Source organism: Phoca vitulina, unplaced genomic scaffold, assembly GCF_004348235.1.
Source record: "Phoca vitulina isolate PV1807 unplaced genomic scaffold, GSC_HSeal_1.0 scaffold9, whole genome shotgun sequence".
Classification (NCBI taxonomy): Eukaryota; Metazoa; Chordata; class Mammalia; order Carnivora; family Phocidae; genus Phoca; species Phoca vitulina.
This window is the reverse complement of record NW_022589712.1, coordinates 59,791,241-59,817,446: the sequence shown is the minus strand read 5'-3', so window position 1 is coordinate 59,817,446 and position 26,206 is coordinate 59,791,241. Positions and strand designations below refer to the sequence as shown.

The following is a 26,206-nucleotide window of genomic DNA, read 5'->3' as shown; positions in this document are numbered from 1 at the left end:
CTGGAGAACTTTACTTTTTATTCTTGCAGTTTTATACTAGGACGTCAACATTTAATTTAATAAGCCATTGTTCACAATTTATTAAAAAATTGAATCCTTAAATTGTACATCAATATCCTATGACTCCAAATTTTATCACTCTCCTTCAAATCTGAAGAAAATGATTACTTTCAGTTCCACAGACAGCACAGCCCCACTGACGTAACATTTAGTCCGAAGTCCTACACTCGTGAGAATTAAGAAGAGCCAGTATCAAACTGGCCCGAAACCTGACTGTGTCCCTGGCTCAGGATACCTGTAGTAAATCTGTAAATCCACACTAAGACACAAAAATAAACTAGGGTGTGTATGTCATATAAAAAACTTTTCACAGTAGAGTAAAAATTAACATTAAAATGTCACCAAATTTTAACCATATTATGGTGTTTTATCCAATTAGCTTTCAAAATGCCTGATTAACTGTGAATCAAATACAAATACATCATGTAGGATTTTTTTTAAAGTTTGCCCAGCATTTCAAAACGGTTATGGAATTAATATAACTTTTAAAATGTCAAAGTATGCTATACATATTGCACTTTTCTGCTAGGCTGGGCTAGTATCTTCCATGGCAAGATACTAAAACTATTGAATAAAATACACTTTTAAATCAATAGGTACTTGATTAATTTCCCTGAAATTATCAACATCATTACCAAAATCTCCCAGGATTTTGTAAGATTTGATTCCTTAAATACAGTTTTAAAGTTTAACTTAAGGAGGGAAAAAAACCCTCATATATTTGACTTTTTATGTCCCTTTTTGGTCCTTCAATGACCAAAGAGAATTTTAAACAAATTATGCTTCATGTTTCCTGGCTTAATAAAAAGCTACAATTTCTATTATCCAAATTAAGAAAAATTATACTAATCAAAAGCTATTAATTTTGAAATGTCTATGTAAGTCTGTCTGTAGGTCCCCTTAGAACCTTTCCATGCTTTTATAATCAAGAGATTTAAATCAATTATGTACTAGAATCAAATTAGGTAAGGAAAACTTATTTTGCAAAAATAAAATCACTTCCCAATATGCTTGACAGAAACAAGCTATTCATTTTCATTTGTGTTCCATTGAAGACATAACTGAAATCTGTCCAATGGTTTATTTCCAACTGGTCCACTATGGAATTCTTCGGAATGTTTTAAGATTGGCTGTAGCTAGAGTTCTGACTTCCATTTGGACCCTGCTCTCCTTCACTGTTCAAGCGGGGAAGAAAGAGATTTTATACCAATTAAAAGACTCATTTTCAATACTCCAATAAGCCAACTAATTTTTAAAGTTAGTTACTCTGTGGTACAACTCTACAAAACAAAGGCATTCCTGATTGTTAAGACAAGATGTGGAAAATTAAAATACCGAAGACTAACATTTGGTTTTATATTTTTATTCTTATGTAACTTGGTGCTCTCACACATAACAAGCATTCTGGTAGTTAGTGTCCATATACACTCAAAAAATTTAAATAAGGGTATGGGATTTCATTGTCATTACAGGTATCACTCAACATAGAGATTAGAGCTTCTGCACAAATTTCCTGTAAAATTAAATCTTACATATAAAATTTTATTCCTGCTAAATATGAAAATCAAGAAGTGTTCTTCCCAAAAAATTATTGTCCAAATGCATAATAAAATCACATGTAAATACAGCAAACTTTTATAAATCAGAAAGAAAAATGGCAATTTCCTGGAAAATGCTGAATACTTAAAATAAAAATAACTAAAACTGAAAATACCAGTAACTGTGGCAATAGGATTATTGTCTTATCTTGTCCATCATCATCTTGCAGCTTCAGGCCCTGCCACTAGTGGAGAATCACTCAGGGAATTTCTGCAAAAAATGCATCCAAAGGTAGCTGTTTGAATGACTGCCTTAAACAGCTCCTTGTATAAGTCAAGTATTAATTTTTTCCAAACGGTAATATTAACTTACCAGATCTACAAATCTATCTCAATATTATATAATTTAATTATTTTTCTTGATCATTAAGATGGGTAGCATTTTTTTAATTTTCCTTCTGACCTTTTTTCCTACTCTAAATGATCTGATATACAGTGCGAGCTGAGAACCACTGAACTAAATGAAAAGGTCCTGTAAAAAACAACCAAAGAAAACCCTCTTAGCACAAGTGATTCACAGTTAGCAAAACTATGTTACTATGTGCCATGGATCTTTAGGTCGCTCAAAAGCCAAAATTATTTATCTTTACAATATCAGATCAATCACCTAAGTTTTTGAAAACTGCTACTGAAATTTATAAAAGAGGATAAAAGCCAGTAGTGTGTGTGTTGGGGGGGAGGTCACAGAGAATCAAACTGACATGGGATACTACAGAATTCTTTATCCCTGAATTTCAGATAAACTAGCCTAATTCTGTTCTGTTTAAATTTATGTATAGTATATAGCCATATGTTGAGGGATACCTGTAAGAGACCTGCCATTGCATTAGGAAAAGTTAACAGATAATCAGATTAATGTATTTTTTAAAATGAGACACTGTCAATCTACCAAGTCAGATTTTAAAATTACGTAAATCATGAAGTTTTGGAAGAAATTTCATGAAAACAATACAACACAATCTATGGAAAAATATGATAATGTATATGAAATATATAATTAAATGAAATCAATAATTAAAGTCTACAAAGTACCTGTTTGGAGGAGGTTTTGGTTTTGGCATCTTACTAAGAATAGTTGCCATCTCTTTTCTCTCATCAAAATTCTTCCACTGCTCATATAGTTTTAAAATAACCCTGATTATCTCCAAAATCTAGAAGTAAATATTTGAAAAGTTCTCAGTGGCAATACCAAGCAACATTTAGTATATAAAGAACACACATCACACACATCCTCAGAAAACAGTGTAAAGATAGAGTCTCTGTCCTTAAGTATTCAGGTTATATTAGATAATCTTGATAAACTTGAAAGCAGTATTTTTACCACACTGCTCTGTAGGCTTCTCCTTCTACCCTCTCATCTTTTAACATGTATACTTTGTCCATCCTATCCATCTCTGCAGTTGGTTTCCTTCTATCTGCTAATATCCTAAACCAAAACAGAACAGTGAGGTACTGGGAAGAGAGGTCTAAATCATGAAGGAGTAGGCCACTACAGAGTACACTCCTCTAATACCAACTGTTTCAAACAATTTAATGGGAGGTGGTGCATGAAAGACATTGTTTTGTTTCTCTGTTAACTACTCTACACATGAGTTAAGGTGTTCAAAACCTGGCAGTTATAAATCTGTCATATCCAGTTTCCAAATCAGCCCTCTTTCTCATCTGAGTAGACCTCACATTGGATTGATTCTAATACTATAAACACTTCAGCAGAAAAGGTAAAAAAAAAAAAAAAAAAAAAAGGGCAAAAGCCTTTTGTCAGGAGACAGGCTGTGTTAACAAAAGTTTATAGTAGTATTTAATGGTCTCTAGGTAGGTTTTAAAATAATCCTGGAAATTAGACGCAGCTTTGCAACTCAGCAAACCAAAAGTTTACCATTCTGTTTAAGCCTAAACCCAAAAGAGAAATATAACCTAAATAGTCAACATTAACTCTTCTCACCAAACATGTTTCTTAATATTTTTTTTTTTACCGAAAATCTTCTTAGCCTTGTGGACATCATAGGATTTTAGACTCATGTTAAGTAAACATCATATTAACTTTAAAATGTTCAAGTTTATATTCACCTAAGGGAATTTTATTTTTTTAATATATTTTTTAAATTTTTAAATTTTTGTTTTAGAGAGAAACAGAGTGCAAGCGGGGTAAGGGCAAGAGGGAGAGAGAGAATCTTAAGCAGGCTCCACATTCAGTGCAGAGCCCAACATGGGGCTCAATCTCACAACCCTGAGATCATGACCAGAGCCGAAATCAAGAGTCAGACGCTTAATCAACTGCCTTTGGCTCAGGTCATGATCCTAGAGTCCCGGGATCGAGTCCCGCATCAGGCTCCCTGCTCAGCAGGGAGTCTGCTTCTTCTTCTGACCCTCCCCTCTCATGTGCTCTCTCTCAAATAAATAAATAAAATCTTTAAAAAAAAAAAAAAAAAAGAATACCTTCTCCATATCCACAGAAAGCTCAGCAAACCACTGTCTGGCATCTTTCTGCTGTACAACACAGGCTACATGTAGACAAGCTGGAAAGAAAACAAGAGAAAAAGGCCCATGTTCAACCGCAAGTGTGAAATGTAGGGACTTAGAACTAAAGATAAGATTTTTACTTAAAATTTTCATGTACATTTTCCAATATTCTTTTTAAAAATTACATAGATTCATCTAACAGTTACCAATAACCATCCCATCAACTTAATATAATACAGACACAAAAATTACTAGATTATCTTAAGGTTCTAGACATCTCCTGCTCCTCACTGTATACTAAGGATGGTATAGTTGCTCTGAGAGTCAGGGCATGTTAGGAAAAAATCCAATGAGGAAACTAGAGCAGGGAAATGATCCTCAACAGTGGCACAAAGGAGTGGTCAAAATTCACCCAGAAGTCAGTTTGACACACACACGCCAATAATATGCTAATAAATTTCAACAATTAATTATATTTTGATATTCCAATTAAAAGCAGTGTGTTGCCTCTGTTTTAAGTTTTTTAGCCCATGATGAAGTCAGGTGAACACTGGGCACCCCAGTACCGAATTCAGTGTTATAATCAAATGGAGCTTAGAAAAAAAAATAACGCACTATATACAATATAATTACAGTTGATCTCTGAACAACATTAGTCTTAGGGGCACCAACCCCCTCTGCAGTTAAAAAAATCTGTGGGTAACTTGACTCCCCCAAAACTTAACTATTAATAACCTACTTTTGACTGGAAGCCTGACTGATAAATAGTTGATTAACACAAATTTTGTGTATGTACTATATACTGTATTCTTACAATAAAGTAAGCTAGAGAAAAAATATTAAGACAAGCATAAGGAAGATACATTTACAGTATTATAAAAAACATGTGTATAGGTAGACCTGCACAATTCAAATCCATGTTTCTCCACTATATACACATTACACACAATATAAACTAACAAAGACAGTAAAAGAACTCAAAGACAACAATCTCCATCATAATTTTGCCTAATATAATTTCTACCAGCAGCTTGGCTACCTTGAGCCCACACCAGCTTCTTAAGAGTTATTTTCCCTGGTTTAGTTACCCAAGTGATTTTGCGAAGGATGACATTCTAGGCAAACAGTGACTCAAATGTGAACTGACATACTGGTTGACCCAAGTCAAATGAAGCTGTAAAGTAGGGTGTGTAGGCCCTGAAGGGACGAGAGGCGAAATAAATGAAATTATAGTAACAGGTAATTAAAGTACAGTGGAAAATGCCATAACAGGGTATACACAGAGTAAATTAGAAACAGAGAAGACATCCTAAACCTGGACTGAGGTGATGTAGGAAATTTGGGGATGGGAAGGGTGTCACTAAAGAGGTGATATCTAAGACAAGTCTTAAAAAAAAAAAGGTGAGAATGGGAGCAGAGAATGATATGTACAGGTTAAAAGAAGTTGTGTATTTTATCCAGAAATTGGGTGGTAAAAGAATAGGGGGAAAATCAAGAGGACAGAATCATGGAACTCAATAGGAAAAAGAAAGGGAAAAGAAACTAATAAGTGCTTAATATATGGCAGGCATTACTGGTGTTCTATAAGATATCTCATTTAATATCTGGAACAATTCTGTATGGAGTTAGTATCCCCAACATTTTACAATTAAGGAAACAAACTCAGAAAGGTTAAATACTTTCCCCACAATTATAAAGAAAGCAAAGTTTAAACCTAGAACTATCTGATTCCAAAGACTGTGTTCTAACCCATTACGCTACCTTCCACAGATAAATAAAATGGTAGCTAACTTCTCCCTCCAGCAAGGCACTGACTACAGAGGCTCCTTTACCGAACCTCTGAGCACTTAACTGGGCTCAGGGAATAAAAGGCCCAGTTATTCTATATAATTTACAAGTAATATTAGCAGGCTTAATTCTGAACTTTTCCTCCTAAACAAAAACGTTCTATTCAAACACTGGTCAAAATTATTTTAAGTGACTTAGAAAAAACAAAACACGAAAACTTAACAAAAGAAGGGGGTGAGAGGGACAATAACTCTGACTTCTGAAAGTTGCATTTCATATTATTACAAGTTCACATGCAAGGATTAGTCTATTACTTCATGAACCATAAGAATGTAAAGCATAATAGGATGAAATTTCTTTTGGGATGACCTAAATAAACTTATAACAATTCAACTAGTAAAGGCATACCATGCTTACATACCTAAAGCTATCATGAAAGGAGGATACAGTAGGCAAAGATCCGTTCTGTAGGTATCATTCACTATCCTCCTATAGAAATACAAATCATATTATTACTGAAATCAGAACTACCTTGTATGATTGTACATTTCCCCCCAGAGAGGGTCAGATTTCCCATCTTTGTAAATATTTCTTTTGTATTACTGAAGCATAAATATAAAGGTGAAAACATCAAGGGAAAAAGATGGATACATGAAAATGACAATGAATAAGCATATTTTAATAGATAAAAATATACCTAAACAGATTTTAAAGCTTAAAACCTTACGGTAAATTACAATAAGGATTTTTCCAATTTTTCAAAAATTAGAAAATCAGAAGAAACCAGAAATTATACAATAAATTAATATGTATGTTGAATACCAATAAAAAGTATTCTATTTGAAAGATAATCTGTTTTAATTTTTATGTAAACAGTCTGTTTTTTTGGTAAGAATCAAATTCTAATGGAAATATTAATCAAATAAAGATCCTTATCAATTTAGCATTTATAAATATAGTTAATTAAAATTCAACAAGCAAATATTTCACTCAACATACAATTATCTTGGGGCACTAGTTTAATTACTTTAAAAATATTAAACTTCATATTCAGTTGTCAACCTTCCTAGCTAATAACATGTTACACTATGAATAACTTCTGTTCTAATTACCATGCAAGGGGAAGCAACATGTCTTCTTGGCCCATGTCCTGCACATACTGGAGCAAAGGTCTATAAGGATGATACACTATCAAGCAACAATCCTAGAAACAGTTTAAAAAATGTGTATGTATAAAAACAGATTTATTACAACACAAAAACTTATCATTACCCAACTGATTTGTAATTGTGTATTTCAAAATGTATTTCTCTAACTCATGCTTGCTTCCCTTTTATTCTCTTAAGCAAGCAGTATGGCAGCCCTAAACTCTACTATAATAGTGAAGGCAGTGCTCTCTCTGGAATATACCTTGGTAAATCGGTAGGCAGTCAGTCAGCATCCATTCCCTTAGAGACTCAAAGTGTCACATCTGCAACACACTGAAACCTCTTATTAGCCTATAAATCCGTAATTCCCAACTGGAGGAGCAGAATTCTGCCAAAGACATAATCTATCTTTAAATAACACCACACACATACACAAATTGTGCAAATAATTTACAGTGGCTTCATGTCCTGACTGGTTTGCTTGTAATCCTTTTATTATAGTTACTATAGAACAGAAAAATTTTCCCATCCTAAGTGGGATATACAAATTATTTTACAGGCTTCTCAGAGGATATAGGTGATGATGATGCTACTAGGTACTCTGATTTCACCATCATGTATCATCTGGATGGTTTTAAAATGCACCTCCCTACAGATCATTTCTTTAAAGAATTTCTGACTTCACTAAATTTGAAAATAAGTTTTACTCTATTAATCACAAGGAAGTAATATACTTACCATTAGTTCTAAAAGATAGAATTCACATTCTAATATCTGTTTAAAAAAAGATTATAAATGTCAATGTGAAACAAATTAGATGAGTCTACTCAGTCTAACATAACAATTTATACATTATAGTAATGTATCACAAATTTTTACTAAAATTTTTTTGAATCAAGAAAATATATATAGTAGTTTATCAATGAACATGTGCAATAAAAATTACTTTTTTACTATTATACAACACATGTAATTATGACTATAAAGGATTTTAATTCTTATAGAAAAATCAGCCTCATATAAGAATTCTTACTTTTTTAATTTAAAATAACCTGTGTAAACTTCAGATTTTCTAATATACTTTCTACTCAACAAATGCAAAAATGCAATTATCTCCACTTATGTGTTACTCATTATATTACAAATCAATAAAAGGAAAGAATACTGAAAATGAAACAAAAATATACAATTTATACAGGATGATGAAATCCCTCACAAGGTAGAAAAAGGACATGCCTATTAAAAATGTTAATAGAAACTCACCTTCTAAATTAATGTAAAGTTTCAAATATGGTTTTCATACTGTTCCATTACAGTAGTTCCAGCCCTAGCTATACACTAGTATCACCTGGGAGCTTTTAGAAAATACCATTCCCCAGGCCTCAAGCCTAAAAATTCTGCTTTAGTTGGTCTGGAGAGGCCCCGATATCAGCATTATTAAAAAGTTCCCAAAGTGATTCAATGGGCACCCAGGGTTGATAACCATTGCTATTAAGTACTTTTTTTTTTTTTAAAGGTAGAAGCAATTTAGCTTTAATTTAGAATTAAAGTTTATATTCTTGTATTCAGTATTTCAAAGTACCATTTATAGGAAACTATTCAGTTTATTCTAACATAAAATGGAGCTAGTTTACATACAGCTTTGACAAGTAGTTTTATTTTATACAATATACTTACATGGTTCATCCTATAAGGAAATTCCTTTGGAAAGGCATATGAAAATCTAGTTTTTACTGCAGAAAACAAAAAAATGACTTAAACTAAGAAAGTGAAAAAGTAAATTAAACCAAAATTTCTTTTTTTTTTTTTTTTTTTTTTAAAGATTTTATTTATTTATTTGACAGAGAGGGAGACAGTGAGAGAGGGAACACAAGCAGGGGGAGTGGGAGAGAGAGAAGCAGGCTTCCCGCGGAGCAGGGAGTCCAATGTGGGGCTCGATCCCAGGACCCTGGGATCATGACCTGAGCCGAAGGCAGACGCTTAACGACTGAGCCACCCAGGCGCCCCTAAACCAAAATTTCTTTAACACAGTGTAGAATATTAGAGGAAGGGCTAAATCACTTTTAGTAAGAGCTCTTAGAGATGCTTAGGTACCCAGATTTTTTTGTTTTCAGGCAAGGGAAAGAACTAAGTGGCAGGAAGTCCTAGGCCCCATCTATATTACAATTAGAGAGCTTTAATTATATACTTAATGTATTAAAAAAGGGTTCTGCTGCTTAAAAAAATCAAGGGGTTGGGGAAAAAAAAAAATCACCTGGATTTTTTTCATCTCTAAAATCTTTCCAGCTCTAGAATGATATTGGTTTTATTTCTCAGCAATTTAGCTTAGAAGGAACACAAGTTGTGTATGTACTCAAATATATCTGTATATATTTCTAAATATACATATGAAAATTGAAAAGATAATACAACCAAAGAATGTTAATAGTGGTCATCTGAGATTTAAGGATTTTTACTTATCTGTACTTTCTATAATAAATAGGTACCTCTTTATCAAAAGACGTATTTTAATAAAAGCATACATACATGTGCAAAGTTCTCTAGGACTTTTTCATACCACACACAAACGCATACATACAATTACTATTCTTCCTTGTCACTAAGTACAAATGAAAAAACTGTTAACTATCAATCCTCTCTTCAAAATGATGAGTGTACACCTTTAAGTACTACTACTTGAGAAAATTGTATTCAAGTCATTATGATGCAGCATTTCATTAAATCAAGTGATGTTCTAGAGGATCTGCTCTGTGATCCCTTCCATTTGCATAAAGCCTAAGACCTCACGGAGATTTAATTTTTTTTTTTTCACTTACTCTATGTACTTTATTTTCAAGAAGTTTTATTTTGTAAACTGAGGAACCTAACAACTAATTTAGATAGATAGTATCTGCCAAGATTTGAAACCTAAACCATTTAAAGTTGACATTAGGAAATTTATTTTATTTATTTTTTTAAAAGTTTTTTTTTTAAGATTTTATTTATTTATTTGACAGAGAGCGAGAGCAGGAACACAAGCAGGGGGAATGGGAGAGGGAGAAGCAGGCTTCCCGCCGAGCAGGGAGCCCGACAGGGGACTCGATCCCAGGACCCTGGGATCATTACCTGAGCCAAAGGCAGACGCTTAACGACTGAGCCACCCAGGCGCCCCGACATTAGGAAATTTATACTTAAGCTTTCCTTTTCTTTCTCCTTTATTTGAAAACATACTAATATTAAGGTTTCTGAGTTTTACAAATCCTTGTGATGTGAACAAGATGTAAAGTGTACAAGTAAAATAGGTACTTACATGATGGTAACTAATCAACAAGGTAACATTATCTCCGTACATAAAACAAATATGCACCCCTAACTCTGAGACCTTGACACCTAACTTTCTCTGAGATTTACCTGATACTGTTAACCTCTCTCCTACTCCATGATAAAATTGCTCTGCATTTTGATTTTCTATCTTCTAATCCTTTTCTAACTTGGGAGGAAAGTACTTCCCTCCTCTCTACTGCTACCTCTATCACTTACGTATTTTTCATCTGCTCAACTGACAGTTCATACTTCTTTTTGCACCCTTAACCATTCCTCCTCCAATAAATCTGTCCCATCACTTACTAAAATGCTCAAATTTCTCTTAAAAACAAAAACACATAAGACCTCTACCAAATTATATTCCTCTGCTTTTAAAAGTAGGCTATTTTTTAGAACATTTTTAAATTTATAGAACGGAAAAGATAATAGAGTTCCCATATACTCCCTGTAATGGGCTGAATGTTTGTCTCCCCCCAAATTCATATGTTAAAGCCGCAATCCCTGTGTGATGGTATTTGGAGCCACCTCCAAATTTAGGGAGTTAGTTAGGTTTGGGGGGGGGTCATGAGAGTGGGGTCCCCAGGACAGACCAGTGTTCTTATAAAAGGAAGAGCAACCTCTCTGTCACATGAGAGCACAATGAGAAGGAGGCTGTGTGCTTGCCAGGAAACAGATGGCCAATCATGGAACTGATCAAGGCAGACACTTTGTTTGATCTTGGACTTCCCAGCTTCCAGAACTGTGAGAAATAAATGCCTATTGTTTAAGCCACCCAGTCTATGGTATTTTGTTAGAGCAGCTGGAACAGACTAAAACAACCCCCCACCCAGTTTCCCTTGTTATTAACACCTGATATGAGTATGGTACATTGTTATAATTAATGAACCAATATAAATACATTATTATTAACTAAAGTCCATAGTTTATTCAGATCTCCTTAGTTTTTTCCTAATGTCCTTTCTCTGTTCCAGGCTCTCATCCATACCACTTCACATTTACTTGTCATGTCTCCTTTAGGTTCCACTTGGCTGTGACAGTTTTCCAGACTTTCCATGTTTTGATGACTGACAGTTTTTAAGAGTACTGATTTTTTTTTTTCAAGTATTATTCTGTTGCTTGACCCTCTACTGGAATTTGTCTGATGTTTATTTAATGTTTAGACTGGGGTTGTGGGATTTTGGAAGGAAGGATGAGAGAAGCACCATTTCATCATATCACATGAAAGGTACACACTACTAGTGATTTATCACTGTTGATAATGACCTCAATCACCTGGCTGAGGTAGTGTTTGTTGGGTTTCTCTACTGTAAAATTATTTCCCCCTTCCCTTTTCATAATATACACATTAGAAGGAAATCACTACGCACAATGAATACTTAAGAAGTGGAAATTTATGCTTTCCCTATTTGAGGGTGTAGTTAGTTACATAAATTATATGAAACTCTTCTGTATTAGAGATTTGTCTCTTCGCCCCCATTTATTCGATAATTTATATATATATTGGTATGGACTCAGGGATTTTTTTTATACTTTGGGTTATAATCCAATACCACTTTTTTGTTGTTGTTGCCGTTACACAAATTCTTCTAGCTTTGGCCATTGAGAGCTCTTTCAGTTGGGTTATGTGTCGCTTTGACATATCCCCATTAAGGTAGGTGTTTTGTTTTCTGGCTTTTTTTTTTTTTTTTTTTTCAGCATTTCCTTACTTATTGGCACTATGCTCCAGGTCTATCTTGCATATTTCCTGTCCCAGTCATTTCTCCAAGGAGACCTAGTTCCTTATTATTGAAGAATGGTATGAGAAACAAAGATCTGGGCACTAGGAAAACTCATTGTTACTGCGATGTCATTGTTTGTAGACCCTCTTAACTGACAAAGCCTACACACACACACGCACACAAATTCATGTACCTATAAATATTTATGTATATTTATGTTAAGGTAAACATGAGCTCATACTGATGTGTAACTCTAATTGATTGCTACATGGATCTTTCTGGTCTCCCCTCCTTGCTTATTTGTATATTCCCATTCCAGCAGTGAGAAACCTGGCTCTCAATATCTGCCATCCATTTACCATGGATGTATATATTTACTGGAACTGTTCAATTCCAGATACAAGTATAGTAGTATTGGAATTAACTTATACCCACATTAAGGATCAAATCTATCAACTAGAGTATAGTGCTTATATGCAGTTCCTTTTGCCTTTAGTCTTATAGACTGTACTTCTTCCTAAAGTTACTTAGGTCAGCACTTCCCCTCACCCCCTTCACTGAGGTTATTTCATATATTTGTAATACAGTTAGAGTCTCCTTTTCTCCACACCTACTCACTTCTTAGTGCTTTGAAACCTGGCTTCAACCCCTATCTCATAATGTCCAATGACAGAGACATTCTCTCTCAAAGATCACAAACCCAAAGGGTCTGTTTTTTTTTTTCCTTTGGTACTCATCTTCTAAGTAGCACATGACACTAGGCAACTCTATCTCTTGAAATTTACCAAGTCCCAAATTTCCATCATTGGCCTCACATTTGTAAGATGTTCTACTGATACATTTACACTTAGAATGTCCAAGATTAAATTTAACTCTTTTCAGAACCTACTTATTCTCCTTTTCTGGTACCACCTTCACCTTCCCAATGCCCAGGCAAAAACACCTCAAAAATCATTTTTGACTTGTCTTAAATCCTTGCTTTTCAAAAGTCCTGCTGACTCTATTATGCAAATCTAGCCTGCTTGTTCTCCTTGCTGGGAGCCAAAACATCATTTTAAGCCTTCATTAGTACTCATCTGGGTCACTTCAATAACTTCCAAATAATATTTTTCTACTTTAAACTTGTTAGCTTTTATTTCTCACAGCACCCTGTGGTGACGGCACTGACTACCATTTGCAGCTTTATATTTATTTCAGAGGGATTTTTTGGGTGGTTTTTAAATTGTGGTAAAATACACATTATATAGAATTTATCATCTTTAGCCATTTTTAAGTATGCAGTTCAGTAATATTAAGTACATTCACAATTGTGCAACCATCACCACAATCCATCTCCTGAACCTTCACCTTGCAAAACTGGAACTCCATACTCATTCAACAATTTCCCATTTTTCCCCTCCCTCCAGCCCCTAACAGCCTCTAGTCTACTTTCTATCTCTATTAATTATTCATAATATTTAATGGAATCATACAGTATTCATCTTTTTTGACTGGCCTATTTCACTTACTTTAATGTACTCAAGGTTCATCCATGGTTTTTTTTTTTTAAGATTTCATTTTTAAGTAAGCTCTACATCCAGTGTGGGGATCAAACTTACAACCTTGAGATCAAGAGTCATATGCTCTCTGACTGAGCCAGCCAGGTTCATCCATGTTGTAGCATGTGAAAAACTTGAAAATCTGTCTACCTCAACTTGTATTCTCCTCCAATTCACCTTACGTTATTCTGCCAGACTCACCTTCCTAACACACAATTCTAGCATTATCATCATGTTGAGAAATAAAGCCTTCAAATGTACCACCATCATCAACAGAACAAACTGCAGATTCTTCACTGAAGGCCCTCTAGGACTTTTTCCAGCTATTTCCTTACTGACCATTCACTGAATGTAACTCATTAGTTTCTCTATTTTTGACCAAACTGTTTGATGTTCCTAGACTATCTTTCCCCCACATTTCCCAGGTTCAAAGTCTATCTTTCTTTACCAAATTCAATTTAAGCCTTTCGGATTCATCTAACAAATAACCTTTTACCACTCAAAACATTCACTGCATTCTCTAATTCTCTTATGCCACTTATTTTTTTCTTTTGTATTAATATTTGTATATGCACGTCTTATGTTCTTGTCCTTAAATTCCTTGTATTTATCTTTGTATCCACCACTGCAACCAATATGGTGTTTCCAGTGAGGACAATGCTGTTATTGATGATGATGAGCAGGCACTGAAGTTTACTGAGTATTATGGACTGAACCATGCTCTCTGCCCCTGCCCCTGCCAAATTCCAATGTCGAAGACCTAACCCCCAATGTGACTGATTTGGAGACAGGTAATTAAGAGGTACTTATGGTTAAATGTGGCCATAAGGGTGGGGCACAGATTCTATAGGACTGGTGTCCTTAAAAGAGGAAGAAACACTAAGGGTACACACCCACAGAGAAAGGACCATGTGAGGACATAGCAAAAAGGTGGCCCTCTGAAAACCAGGAAGAGAGGCCTCAGGAGAAACTAATTTGTTGACACCTTAATCTTGGACTTCAGCTTCCAGACTGTAAGAAAATAATTTTGTTGTTTAAACCACTTAGTCTCTATCACTTTGTATGGCAGGCCTAGCAAACTAAGACACTGAGCAAGACACTGTTCTAAGAGCTTTACTGATATTAACTCATTTGATCCTCACAACAACCCTTTGACATAAATATTATTAATCCTCATCTGCAAGATGAGAAACTGAGACACAGAGATTGTATTTTGCTCGATTTGCCACATAGAAGGCAAGGGAGCTGAAATTTGAAATCTAAGCTGTATAAGCCTATATAATACACTATTAACATTTATGAAATAAACAAAAATATTCTACTATAACAATTTCCTCTTCATTGGTAACCAAATACTGTTATGAATATACCTTTATGGCTCTGCATGAAAAATAAACCTTAGTAATAGGTATTTTACATTTTTTCTTTTTTTTTGAGAGAGAGAGAGAGAGAGCACACACACATGTGAGCAGGGGGAGGGGCAGGAGGAGAGAAAGAGAGAATCTCAAGCAGGTTACACACTCAGCACAGAGCCCGATGCGGGGCTTAATCTCAGGACCCTGAGACCCTTGATCTCAGGACCCTGGGCTGAAATCAAGAGATGGATGTTTAACCGACTCAGCCACCTAGGTGCCCCAGTATTTTACATTTTTAAAAATATACACTTTCTAAAAAATTTGGAAAACAAAAAATAACATAAGAAGAAAATAAGGCACCTAGAATCCACTACTCACAGATGAGCACTGCTAACATTCTGGTGGATTTCCTTCTGGTGGATTTCCTTCCAGTTGTTTTTGAATTTTTAATAATTCAATTTTCCAGAGGGCAATCCAATACTTATCAATGTGATATATCTGCTATATTAAATTCTATGGAAAAACTGGTTACTACTCTGCTGTTCTTAGAAGAGTAAAATATGGCATGGAAAAGACTGAATTAGATTATTACACTCTTCTCAGAAAAGGGAATGACCCAAAAATATGAAAATTAGTCTGGTTCACAAACCTAAAAACACAAAAACCTTCTGCCTCTTCTGTGCAAGATCAGGTAAGTAAAAAAAAAAAAAAATTCTGCATTATCTTTCATCTTTTGTTAGGTGCTGGCTTTGTGCTTAACCTATGAAGATGGAGCATAGCATAATGTTAATACCTTGTATACAATATTTTACAATCACTAGTCTACAGTGTTATTTCCTTTAATGTCCTGACTCCAAGGCAGCTAAACCCCATCTTTTTGGAAAAAGAACTAAAGCCAAGAGATAAAGGAATTTGCTCAAGGTTATACAGCTGTTGCTCAGACAGAACTGAGGCTGACTACTATAGTCAGCATTTTTTTTCCTGCACTATGTTTTTCAATATGGAGGCAAAATACATTATTCCTATCAAATACATACACTACAATTACTAAAGAAACAGTTTACTTTACCCACAAGAATGACACAATGGCTAGTCATTACGAAGCAAAAAAAATACAATAAAACTGGGAAATAAGTTTTTTCTTTACCCTTATTATTTAAGAGCCACTGAGTTGAAGTTTTTGGACAATAGTTACTATTCATTTTTGGTATTAAACGTAATGTCTTGGACATAATACTCTAAGTGGTTTTTAGTATTTTAACTTTATTTTTAGCCAAATACACTAGCCATAAATGTGACCACAGGAGCTTTAATAAACCCAACCAATATTTCACAGGTCTCATAAACTGAAAAACATTAAGGTCCTATAGAGCTTTTTTAAAGAATTACATCCTTAAAGCAGGATACACTTTTTGCACTTACATACAGAAGTAGCAGCAGAAATCAATCTTGTATTTGAGACTACTCCAAATTCCTAGAGAAATAAAAGTAGATGAGATCAGGTACATAGTAACCCAATGAACCTAAGGGTATCTGGGTCTATTCAAAGCAAAGCATTTCCTATGTCCCCCCATGTTTATAGTCTGGTTTTCATCTTCTACCTACGTGAAGCGTGAAGTATTTAAATCTCTAAACATATTACTTTTCCTTAAAATGGCTGCAATAAGACAAATGTTTAAATAATTTTGTCATTTAACATCATTGAGAGATACCAAATTAGAAACCAAGCCCTACAGTTTTCTACACCCCAATTAGTTTCCAAAAAGATTTTTTAGATTCTATACTTAACTGCAATAAAAATATTAAGTATGCTTCCTATTCAACTGAACCTGGACTAATGAACAGGTATTGCACACTATTTAGTAATAAAACAATTGAATCTCTAAAGATAAACTTTAGTATCACCAAAAGAATTTAAAAGACCACAGAAACTATTATTCTATTTGGAAGAGGAAGACAAGAATGATAGAATGATATATTATAAAACTTCCTTTTCTTTTTCTTTTTTTTTAAAGCAGGCTCTACCCATGCCCAGTGTGGAACCCAAGACGGTGCTTGAATTCACAACTCTGAGAGCAAGACCTGAGCTGAGATCAAGAGTCAGACACAACTGACTGAGCCACCCAGGTGCCCCATTAAGATTTTTTTTTTTTTAAATAATTTCAGCCTTACCATAAAGCAAGCTTTTTTTTTCCCTTTTTTGAGAGAGAGAGAGTGCGAGAGGGGATGGGGGTGGGGGCGCGGCAGAGGGAGAGGGACAGAATCTCAAGCAGAATGTGTGATGAGCAGGAAACCCAATGTGGGGCTCCATCCCTTGACTCGGACATCATGACCTGAGCCGAAATCAACAGTCGACCCTTAACTGACTGAGCCACCCAGGTGCCCCAAGACTCTTAATGTCAGTTCCCATTTCCTCTTTGAATTTAATATGCCAACATTGTAACAATAACTAAAATTTATGAGGTGATCCACCTTACATATATTGTCTCATTTAATTTGATTAACCTCATAAGATTACTAAAACCTTCACTTCATTTTAAAACAGAAAAATCAAGAATCGGTTCCTTATTCAACAAAAGAAATGAAACTAAACCTAGTCCTAATCTGTATAAATACCTTCAACCTATATCCTTGTTTTGGGGGATGGGGAAGGTATGTATGTGTGTATAAATATTTATATTTATATTTAAACCTCAAACCATAGTAACTGAAACTAAAAAGTAAATGCCTCAGACATCTTAAAAGTCATTTCTGTATAATTCCCACACAACTGGACAAAACACAGAAAGATCTGGTCACAGTTAACGATTAAAAACAATAACGCTATAACCAAATATAAAGGGATACATTTTTTTTTTCAGGAATAATTCTTTTTTTTTTTAAGTATCCTCTCCACCCAATGTGGGGCTTGAACTCATGACCCCAAGATCAAGAGTCATACGCTCTACCAACTGGAGCCAGCCAGGCATCCCAATCCAGGAATTCTTTATCCAAAATTCTTAGAGTGAAAACTTTCACTCAGTACATCACATAACAAAAGATATTTAACAAACAAAACAAATTAAAATCCCCAAATTAATCTTTAAGAGTAGAAATTTATAAAGATTTTATCTAGATTTTCCATACTGGTTGTGCTTCAGATACATCAAATTACATGGTAATATTTGGAAAAACCACCCCATAATATGGGCTTTTTATAAACACTTCCTTTTCCCACTAAAGAACTTAGTAATAACAGGGCTGGTTCTGTCCCTTTAAGCTACCACTTATAAATAATTAGAAAACCATAAACCTCTAGAAAGTCTGTCTTAATATTATTTCTAATAGGGTCAACTCTCATTACTTTAGGTAATAATTAGGAAAGATGTCTTAAATAATCCTAAATAATGACTAAAACAAAACTAAATCAAAATTGAGTACCAAAAGGAATATAAACCTATTAGGTTTAAATTACATTCAATTTTCAAGAATACAATTACGATTCTAAAGACATCTAAGAAACATAATACAAAGGGTTCAGAACTTTAAAGATTGCATTTATTATAATGAACATCAGTCAATATCTCCTATTACTGTCTGGATTTTAGCTGCGCTCTCTCAAAAATACTGAAAAGGAAAATGTGAGCAGAGATTTAGTCTCAGCTCCAAGTTCCCATCTCTCTTCTCTCTCCCTCACCTAGTTTCTCTACCCTCATCAGAATCTATTTGACTAGAGCCACACTCAATCCTTGCTTTCCCTACAGTCTGGCAGGCAGCCATTATCAGGAAGCAGGGAGGGAAGACAGTAGGACATAGGATGCATATGGAGAAGGAGGGACACAGGAGGAGGTACTATAACTCAGGTTATAGTAGCGAAGCTGTGGCACTTATGGAATACTACTTAGTGCCAAACAGTAAATGTCTTAGAGGACCTAGAACAAAGCAGTTAAAAGCATGGAATTAGTAGCCAGACTCCCAGGCTCTGCCACTTACCAGCTCTATGATCTTAGGCAAGTTTCTTAATCTCTATGTACCTCAGTTTCCTCCTTTATGAAATGAGGATATTACTACCATACACCCCATTGTTTGTTATGAGGATTGTAAGTCATATTATGAGTCAGTTATAGTTGTAAAAGAACTTAGAATAACACTTGGTATATAGTAAATGCTATATAAGTGTTTGTTAAATGAATGTATAAAGACATGTATATCTTTGATTTTGTATGAATTTCAAAATTTTGCATAAATCACCATCTGTCATTATTTTTATATAGGTAATATGAAAACTAGGGCAGATTAACCAATGTACATTGACTATACTTCAATGAAGAACAGAAAACTATTTCATACCTCTACTTTGGATGCCAAAAACACACATGTAGGAGCCATTAATACAGGATCTATACTTTTGAGAGAATACCTAAAATATGATAAAACAAAGTTAAATGTCATTCATATAGAAAACACTGGGAAAAAAACCAAGATAACGCTATGGCAAACACATGATTCATTTATACTAAGGTTCATCAACATTACATAAGAGTTTCAAATAGGTGTAACATAATCCCAAAATTAAAGTCCTACCTGGCATAGAATCTCTTGAAATAGACTGTAGCAGTGGCAATAACTTGTTGTCTTAATTTAAGATGTTCACCTAATGCTTGAATAACTAAAAGAAAAATAATAAAGTTTTAAATGTTCTTCTGGTATCTTTATAATATTGACATTGAAAAATAACTTTCACATGGTTAAATCATGACTGTATTAATTTTTAACAAAGAGAAAAACCTACATATGCTATAAAGCTCTACTTGGATCACATGGGCTAAGACTAGGATTTGCAAATCTGTTAAAAAAAATATAGGTATGCATTAACAACAATAAAAAATAGAAAGTGTCCCATAGCAAACACTATTCTTATATTAAGAAGGTTGAATGATAGGCATTTTCCTCTACCTTCTAAGTATTTTCAATGTTTTTTTATTATCTTTAGAATAAATATAAAAGGAAAATATTAGACAGTAATCAAACGCACTACAACTTCCACTGTATAAAGTTTATTAAAAAGTCCATAATGAATTCTCCAAACAACAGAGAGGTAGGTTTGCAGAAGAGTGAACTGAAGCTTAGAAAGATCATGTAACAAAGCTACCATGTGGGAGAGCAAAGATCTTTTGACTCTAAATCATCTACGCAAACTTGTAAGATAAGAATGATCAATAGGATGCCAGCCCAAAGAATCCATTCATCTTCAAAATACTTGCTTTAGCCAATCTTAAACTGGGTTTAATAACACATTATAAAGGCTTAGGGAGATTAATGAACACTTTGAAACTGTTTTGAGTGTCTCTGCAATGTAAGATTCACAAAAGACTGTATTTAGATCACTTAGAAAGATAAATGAATATAAGTTATAAAAAGAATACATGAATAAAAATATTAAGTAGGGACTAAAACAGCTTATAACAAATTACTATACAAAAGTTTTAATTCAGAGGTAACCAACTGTACCATTTCAGCCAATTTTTTTTAAAGTTTACCATTTGTAAAAAATATCTGTAATTTCCAATACTCTTCTTCTGAGAGAAACTTTAAGTCCTTCTGGCGTTCCTTCAACAGATCTTGTTTATCCAAAATCCATTGTAAACTAGAAGAATGAAGATGTTAAGACACGTTACAGAAAATTAACTAAAAAAGTCACAAAAAATATACTAAGACTGAACAAGTTATGAACATTCTGAGAAATACAAAGTGCAAGAAGTAACCTTGGAAGATAGTATTTTTCACATTTCTTGAAACTCTGAGAATCATCTCACTAATGAATGTAAATATGCCCTGAAAAAAAATTCCACTCTAATTTTCTCTTTTTTTTTAAAGATTTTATTTATTTATTTGAGAGAGACAATGAGATAGAGTATGCGAGGGGGGAGGGTCAGAGGGAGAAGCAGGCTCCCCGCTGAGCAGGGAGCCCGATGCGGGACTCGATCCCGGGACTCCAGGATCATGACCTGAGCCGAAGGCAGTCGCTTAACCAACTGAGCCACCCAGGCGCCCCTTCTGTCTCTTTTTTGTTCTCTCTCTCACTACCTTATATTGTTATTTCATTGGTTTTAAGACTCTGATATCAAGAAAGATCTTACAATCAGTGATGCCTTAAGCTTTTAATCTGCAGCATGTTTATTTTTCCCTAGTGATACATAAAATAATGGTATAGTTATTTGGCATCAAATGATGATGCCTTAGATTTGAATTATCTTTTCTCAGTTGTTCATGAGTAACTGCAGTAGTTCTCTACTTCACAAATTCCACTCATGTTAAAATCTGCTTCAGAATTTATTACACTAATAGCCTCCTCCACCTGCCTAGTCAAGTCTACTATTTTTAACCAGAGATACGAAATTGAAATGACCCAAAACACTATTCTGCAACTTGCTTTTGTCACTCGTTATGTTCTGGAAGTCTTTCTATGTCAACAAATTTGTTATTCAGCATACCTTTAAACTGCTTCACAGCATTATGGATGGATTGTTACTTAGTTAATTCCTATTAACAGGCATGTAGCTTATAACTTTTCACTGTTAAAAATAATGCTTTAATGAATAGCTTTGTAATTCACCCTTGCATATTTGGTTAATAATATATTTAAAATAATTTCCTAGAAATAGAAGTGATTGGTTGGTTTTGCTGATAACTTTGTTTTACACTGTCAGTTTGTACTCCATTCGTCACACCAATTTCCATTCCTATTAACAGTACATGAGAGTTTTAAAATATTTAAACCCCCTATGGGTTACTGCCAATCTTTTAAATACTTTACAACTTAAAGGCAAAGTAGTATCTTACTGTTTTCCGAGTTTTGTTTTTTAGTTTACTTCTGAGGTTAAACATTTTTCCATGCCTTACTGGCCAAAAATACAGTTCTTCTTTTGTACACTGTAATTTTAATGACAATTTTTCTAATGGGATGGTCTTTTTCACAATTAAGAGATTCTTCTCATATAATTTGTGTACTATGGATAATAAATCATTTGTCAAATAAACTGCAAACATTTCCTGAGTTTAGCATGATCTCTTAATATTTAATTGTTTGTAACACAGAAATATGAATCACTTATTAAAACCAACCCATATTTTACTTTGATTTTATGCTGGTCACAAATGGGAAGGCCTTCCCTGACACAAAATGATTTAAAAAAAAAAAAATTCACCTATATTTGCTAATACACTTAAGGCTTTTTTCTTTCAATTTTTCTTATTCCTATGCCATGTTATTTTAAAACATAAGATTAAATTATTAAAATCTGGTATGGAAAATATTCCCCTTGTAATTACTATTCTTTAGAAAAACTTCTCGATATTCTATTACAATTATTATTCTAAGACTTGAACTTTAGTAGAAGTATTATGTCAAGTCCCAATTGCATTAAATTTAGAAATCAATATAGAGAGAAATGCTATCTTTACAATGCTAGAATTCAAACTCCATTTATTAAAATCTTTATGTTCTACTACAGAATTTAAAAAATTTTCTTTCTATAGGTCCTGCACATTTCTTTAGTTTATTCTTGTGTATTTCATATTTTCCATTGGTATTTGTAACTATATTTTTCCATCATTCATTTAAAAGAAAGCTTTCCATTTTCACATTTTGTAACTGGTCACTTTATTAAACCTTTATTATTTATAATAATTTTTCAATTAACTGAATTTTCGAGTTAATTTTATCTCTACAGGCTGACAACTTTGTCATTTTTAGTATCTCATTCTATTAACTGTATTGAGTAGCAATTCATAACAATGTTAAACAGGCACCCTAATTTTCCTAATGTTTCACCATTAAATATCTCTTATTCATGCTTTGAGGTTTTTACCATGTTAAGAAAGCATCCTATTTGTTTTAGTCAAAAATAGATGTTGAATTTTAATAGACATCTTTTGATGCCTTCACTGTTTATTAACAGATTTTCTAACACTGACTATATTTCTACAATAAAATCACTATCATTTTTTTATATTTCTAATGTAATGTTAGACTCTACTTGTTAATAATTTATGATATTTGTATCAATATTCAAAACAGACTGTTTTTAGTGCTACCTTTGCTAGATTTTATCAATGTTCTTGTAGCTTCAAAGAGAGAACTGGAGAGCTTTCTTTCTGTGTGAACTGGAATAATTTCAGTAGCAGATCCTCTTGAAAATGGGAAAACATTTACCCATGAAATAATGTGAGCCAGAGCATTTTTTAAGGGGTAGCTCTTTGGTAACTTTCTTTTTTTTTTTTAAAGATTTTGTTTATTTATTTAATTGACAGAGAGAGAGAGACAGCAAGAGAGGGAACACAAGCAGAGGGAGTGGGAGAGGGAGAAGCAGGCTTCCCGCCGAGCAGGGAGCCTGATGTGGGGCTCGATCCCAGGACCCTGGGATCATGACCTGAGCTGAAGGCAGTCGCCTAACCAACTGAGCCACCCAGGCGCCCCTCTTTGGTAACTTTCTTAATTTGTTTCGGCTTTCAAATTTATTACCATGGAGATAACCCAAAAGTACATCTGGATTTATTGACTTTTCTCATTCCTAATTTTGTATCTTCGTATCATCCCTCTTTTCTTTGATTTAACTAGCAGCAGTTTAGTCTACTATTTTGATTTTTCCTTCCAAAGAACCAGCTCTTATAATTTCTGACTATTTTTCCTTTTACTATGTTAATATCAGTGTTACCTTTATTAAGTCTTTTTTTTACCCCCTCCCCCAGATTTATTTCCTTTTTAATATTCTCAGACTATTCTGACTTATTTTTATTTTTTCTGTTATTCTGGATGTTAGTTTATAACTGTGGCTTTGGCTACATCCCGTAGGTATGGATACATATTGATCTCATCAGGTTATTTCCTTGATATTATGTAACTGTATTTTCAGTTTCCTCTTTGATACAGTAAAATATCCAGAATTGATTTTGTACATTTTTATTTCTGTTACCTCTTCATTAATTCAGTCAGCCACCTAGTATTTAGTGCCCTTCTACTTTTACTGCAGTAAGGTCAACGAATGTGTTGTGCTCTACTTCAACTTTCTAGAAAATGCTGTGATTCACTATGTTCTGGAATTATCATTAATTTCATCCTCACAGTCACTTAAAGTTCTTAAAAAGATAAATTTCACAAACAAATATTTAAGTTTTTCCTCACAGCACATAGTATGGAAGATAAACCAAGAACACTTATACATAGCAAATCTCATAAAATTTAAGATTACATTGTTTGTAAAATTCACCATTATTTCATGTGCTAAGAAAAACTGTCATGCTCATTTCAGAAATGTTAAAATGTGCATCTTCAAGCCATGATAAACATAGTTCGTGTCAATTTTCCTCTTTTCCCAAAATCACCTAAAACGATGGTTTTTGTTATCTTTTTGTTGGTTTGTTTTTCCAGAATTGATCGCCTTGTCTTTCTCACTTGCAACCTTTTGCAGATAAGGCACTTCATGATTCTGAAGAGAGCTCAGTGGCCCCTTCCTCCAGGACTATTTGAATTGTGAGGGAAGGACACTTTCAAAAAAGCACATTTAACATTGTAACAATTTTATATTTCAAAAGTGAAAAAACAAATATTATAGATCCTGCTCCCCCTTTGATAAATGTTCTTATTATGCCAACAATAAGTGAAAGCATAATGAGAACATTTACCAAAAGGCAGGTAGTATCTTTTTAAGTTGAAAAATGGCTCTAACTTCTGATAATCAACAGCTAGCTACCTGTCAATTCTTTCACCTTCTTTCAAACTTTATTAAAATACTACCCCTTGTCCACTAAATTTTCTGTATTTTAATTTTGCCCAAGCAAATATTACACTGAGCAAAACAGGGCATATAAAAATATAATCAGAGGTAAGGCCTCTATAGAATTTCATCTCCACAGTATCACTTACAGCAAGAGGAAAGCCTGCTTTTCTGAAACTAGGTTTTTCTTCTCTTACAAAGGACTAAAAACAGAATGAATAGGAATCCAACTTCTTTACAGAATCAAAATTTAAACTACAATTACTAATGGTCTCCTGGCATTAAGATATATTTACACTAAAATAGAATAGTATCAGGTTCTGTTCATCTTTCAACCGTAGAGCGGAAAGCCTAGTCAAAGTTCAATTAGTCTCATCACCCACCTTTAGGCCTAAACAAATGTATTTAGGGAAAAATATTTTTAATATTACTCTAGTTCTTCCACGGTCAAAACAAAAACAAAAACAAAAACAAAAACCTACTCATGAAATAGGTTAAAGAAATCGGCAAAGTCACTGGAAAATACATGCTTAAAACAAAATATAAGGCACAGATTAATGAAATGGATACATTTTGAGAGCACCTGCCCTATTCCTAACCAACATACAACTCCATCTAGTCATAAGGTAAGGCAGTAAGCGGTCAGACAGCAGAAACAAGACTGACTCTGGACTCTCTCCTCGGAATAATATTAAATCCACTCAAGATAGAAGGTCAATGACAAAAGACTACAATGCCGACAACTGAAGAGAGCCCAGGCAAAAGCGAACCCCAACTGTCCTGAAGAGCCGGCCTCACAGTCCGGAACTGTGCCACACTTCCCATACCTGCGCCCATCCCATCCCATCCCATCCCAACCCACCCCACCCCGCTTCCAGGCCCAGCTTATCCAGGAATCCGAAGTTAAACTCCTTCCTTCCTCGGAGACCGAACCTCCTTAGCCCCCGCCCTTGCCCGCTCACAGATCTTTCCCCCTCACCCCCGAAACGCTGCCAGGGGGCGGGGAGAGGGGAGTCGCCAGAGAAAAGTGCATCCCGCTTCCGGCCGCTGCCGCTCCCGGGAGACCCCGCGGCGCTCGGGACAGGGGCCGGGATCCAGGCCAAAGGGAGTCGCAGGCCCCGTCCTCACCGACTCCCAAGAACAAGCCCCGGGCGAGAAGACGGAAGATCACTTACTAATGGGAGCTCTGCCAAAAGTTCCCTGCCATGGAACACAGCTTGCCCTGATAAAAAAGCACCAGCCGGCGGAGCGGCCCGCGGAGCGACCATAGACCCAGCCCGCCCGGTAACCGCGCTCCTGGATCTGATCTGCTCGGCTCCGCTCCGCGGCGGCTACGGTGAGAGGAAGAGGATGGCACTCTAGTCTCCTTGACGCCGGCCGGCAACACTCTACAGTGTAAACCCGTTCCTATGGATAAAAGTTCCGGCCCGCCCCGCGGTAGCAGACGGGGGGGGAGCAGACCGCTTGTGGGCGCACTGAGGGG

General features: G+C 34.7%; 1 protein-coding gene across 5 annotated transcripts; it reads right to left on the bottom strand.

The window, feature by feature from the left end:
* On the bottom strand, positions 1 to 26,193 carry CCNC (cyclin C). 5 transcript variants are annotated; one of them, XM_032408175.1, is made up of 12 exons: positions 25,899 to 26,193; positions 20,488 to 20,594; positions 19,532 to 19,616; positions 19,298 to 19,367; positions 16,391 to 16,442; positions 8,732 to 8,787; positions 7,793 to 7,828; positions 7,019 to 7,110; positions 6,328 to 6,395; positions 4,095 to 4,174; positions 2,691 to 2,809; positions 1 to 1,235 (listed from the first exon to the last, which is right to left on the bottom strand). In XM_032408175.1, the coding sequence occupies exons 1-12, from the start codon at positions 25,928 to 25,930 to the stop codon at positions 1,181 to 1,183; spliced, it is 852 nt and encodes a 283-aa protein (XP_032264066.1). In that variant the 5' UTR covers positions 25,931 to 26,193; the 3' UTR covers positions 1 to 1,180. The 5 variants fall into 5 exon arrangements, 4 of the variants coding, with proteins under 4 accessions (XP_032264066.1, XP_032264069.1, XP_032264067.1 ...); XM_032408178.1 differs by lacking the exon at positions 25,899 to 26,193 and adding an exon at positions 24,332 to 24,455; XM_032408176.1 differs by lacking the exon at positions 1 to 1,235 and adding an exon at positions 1,242 to 1,869.
* Between the last annotated feature and the right edge of the window lie 13 nt (positions 26,194 to 26,206).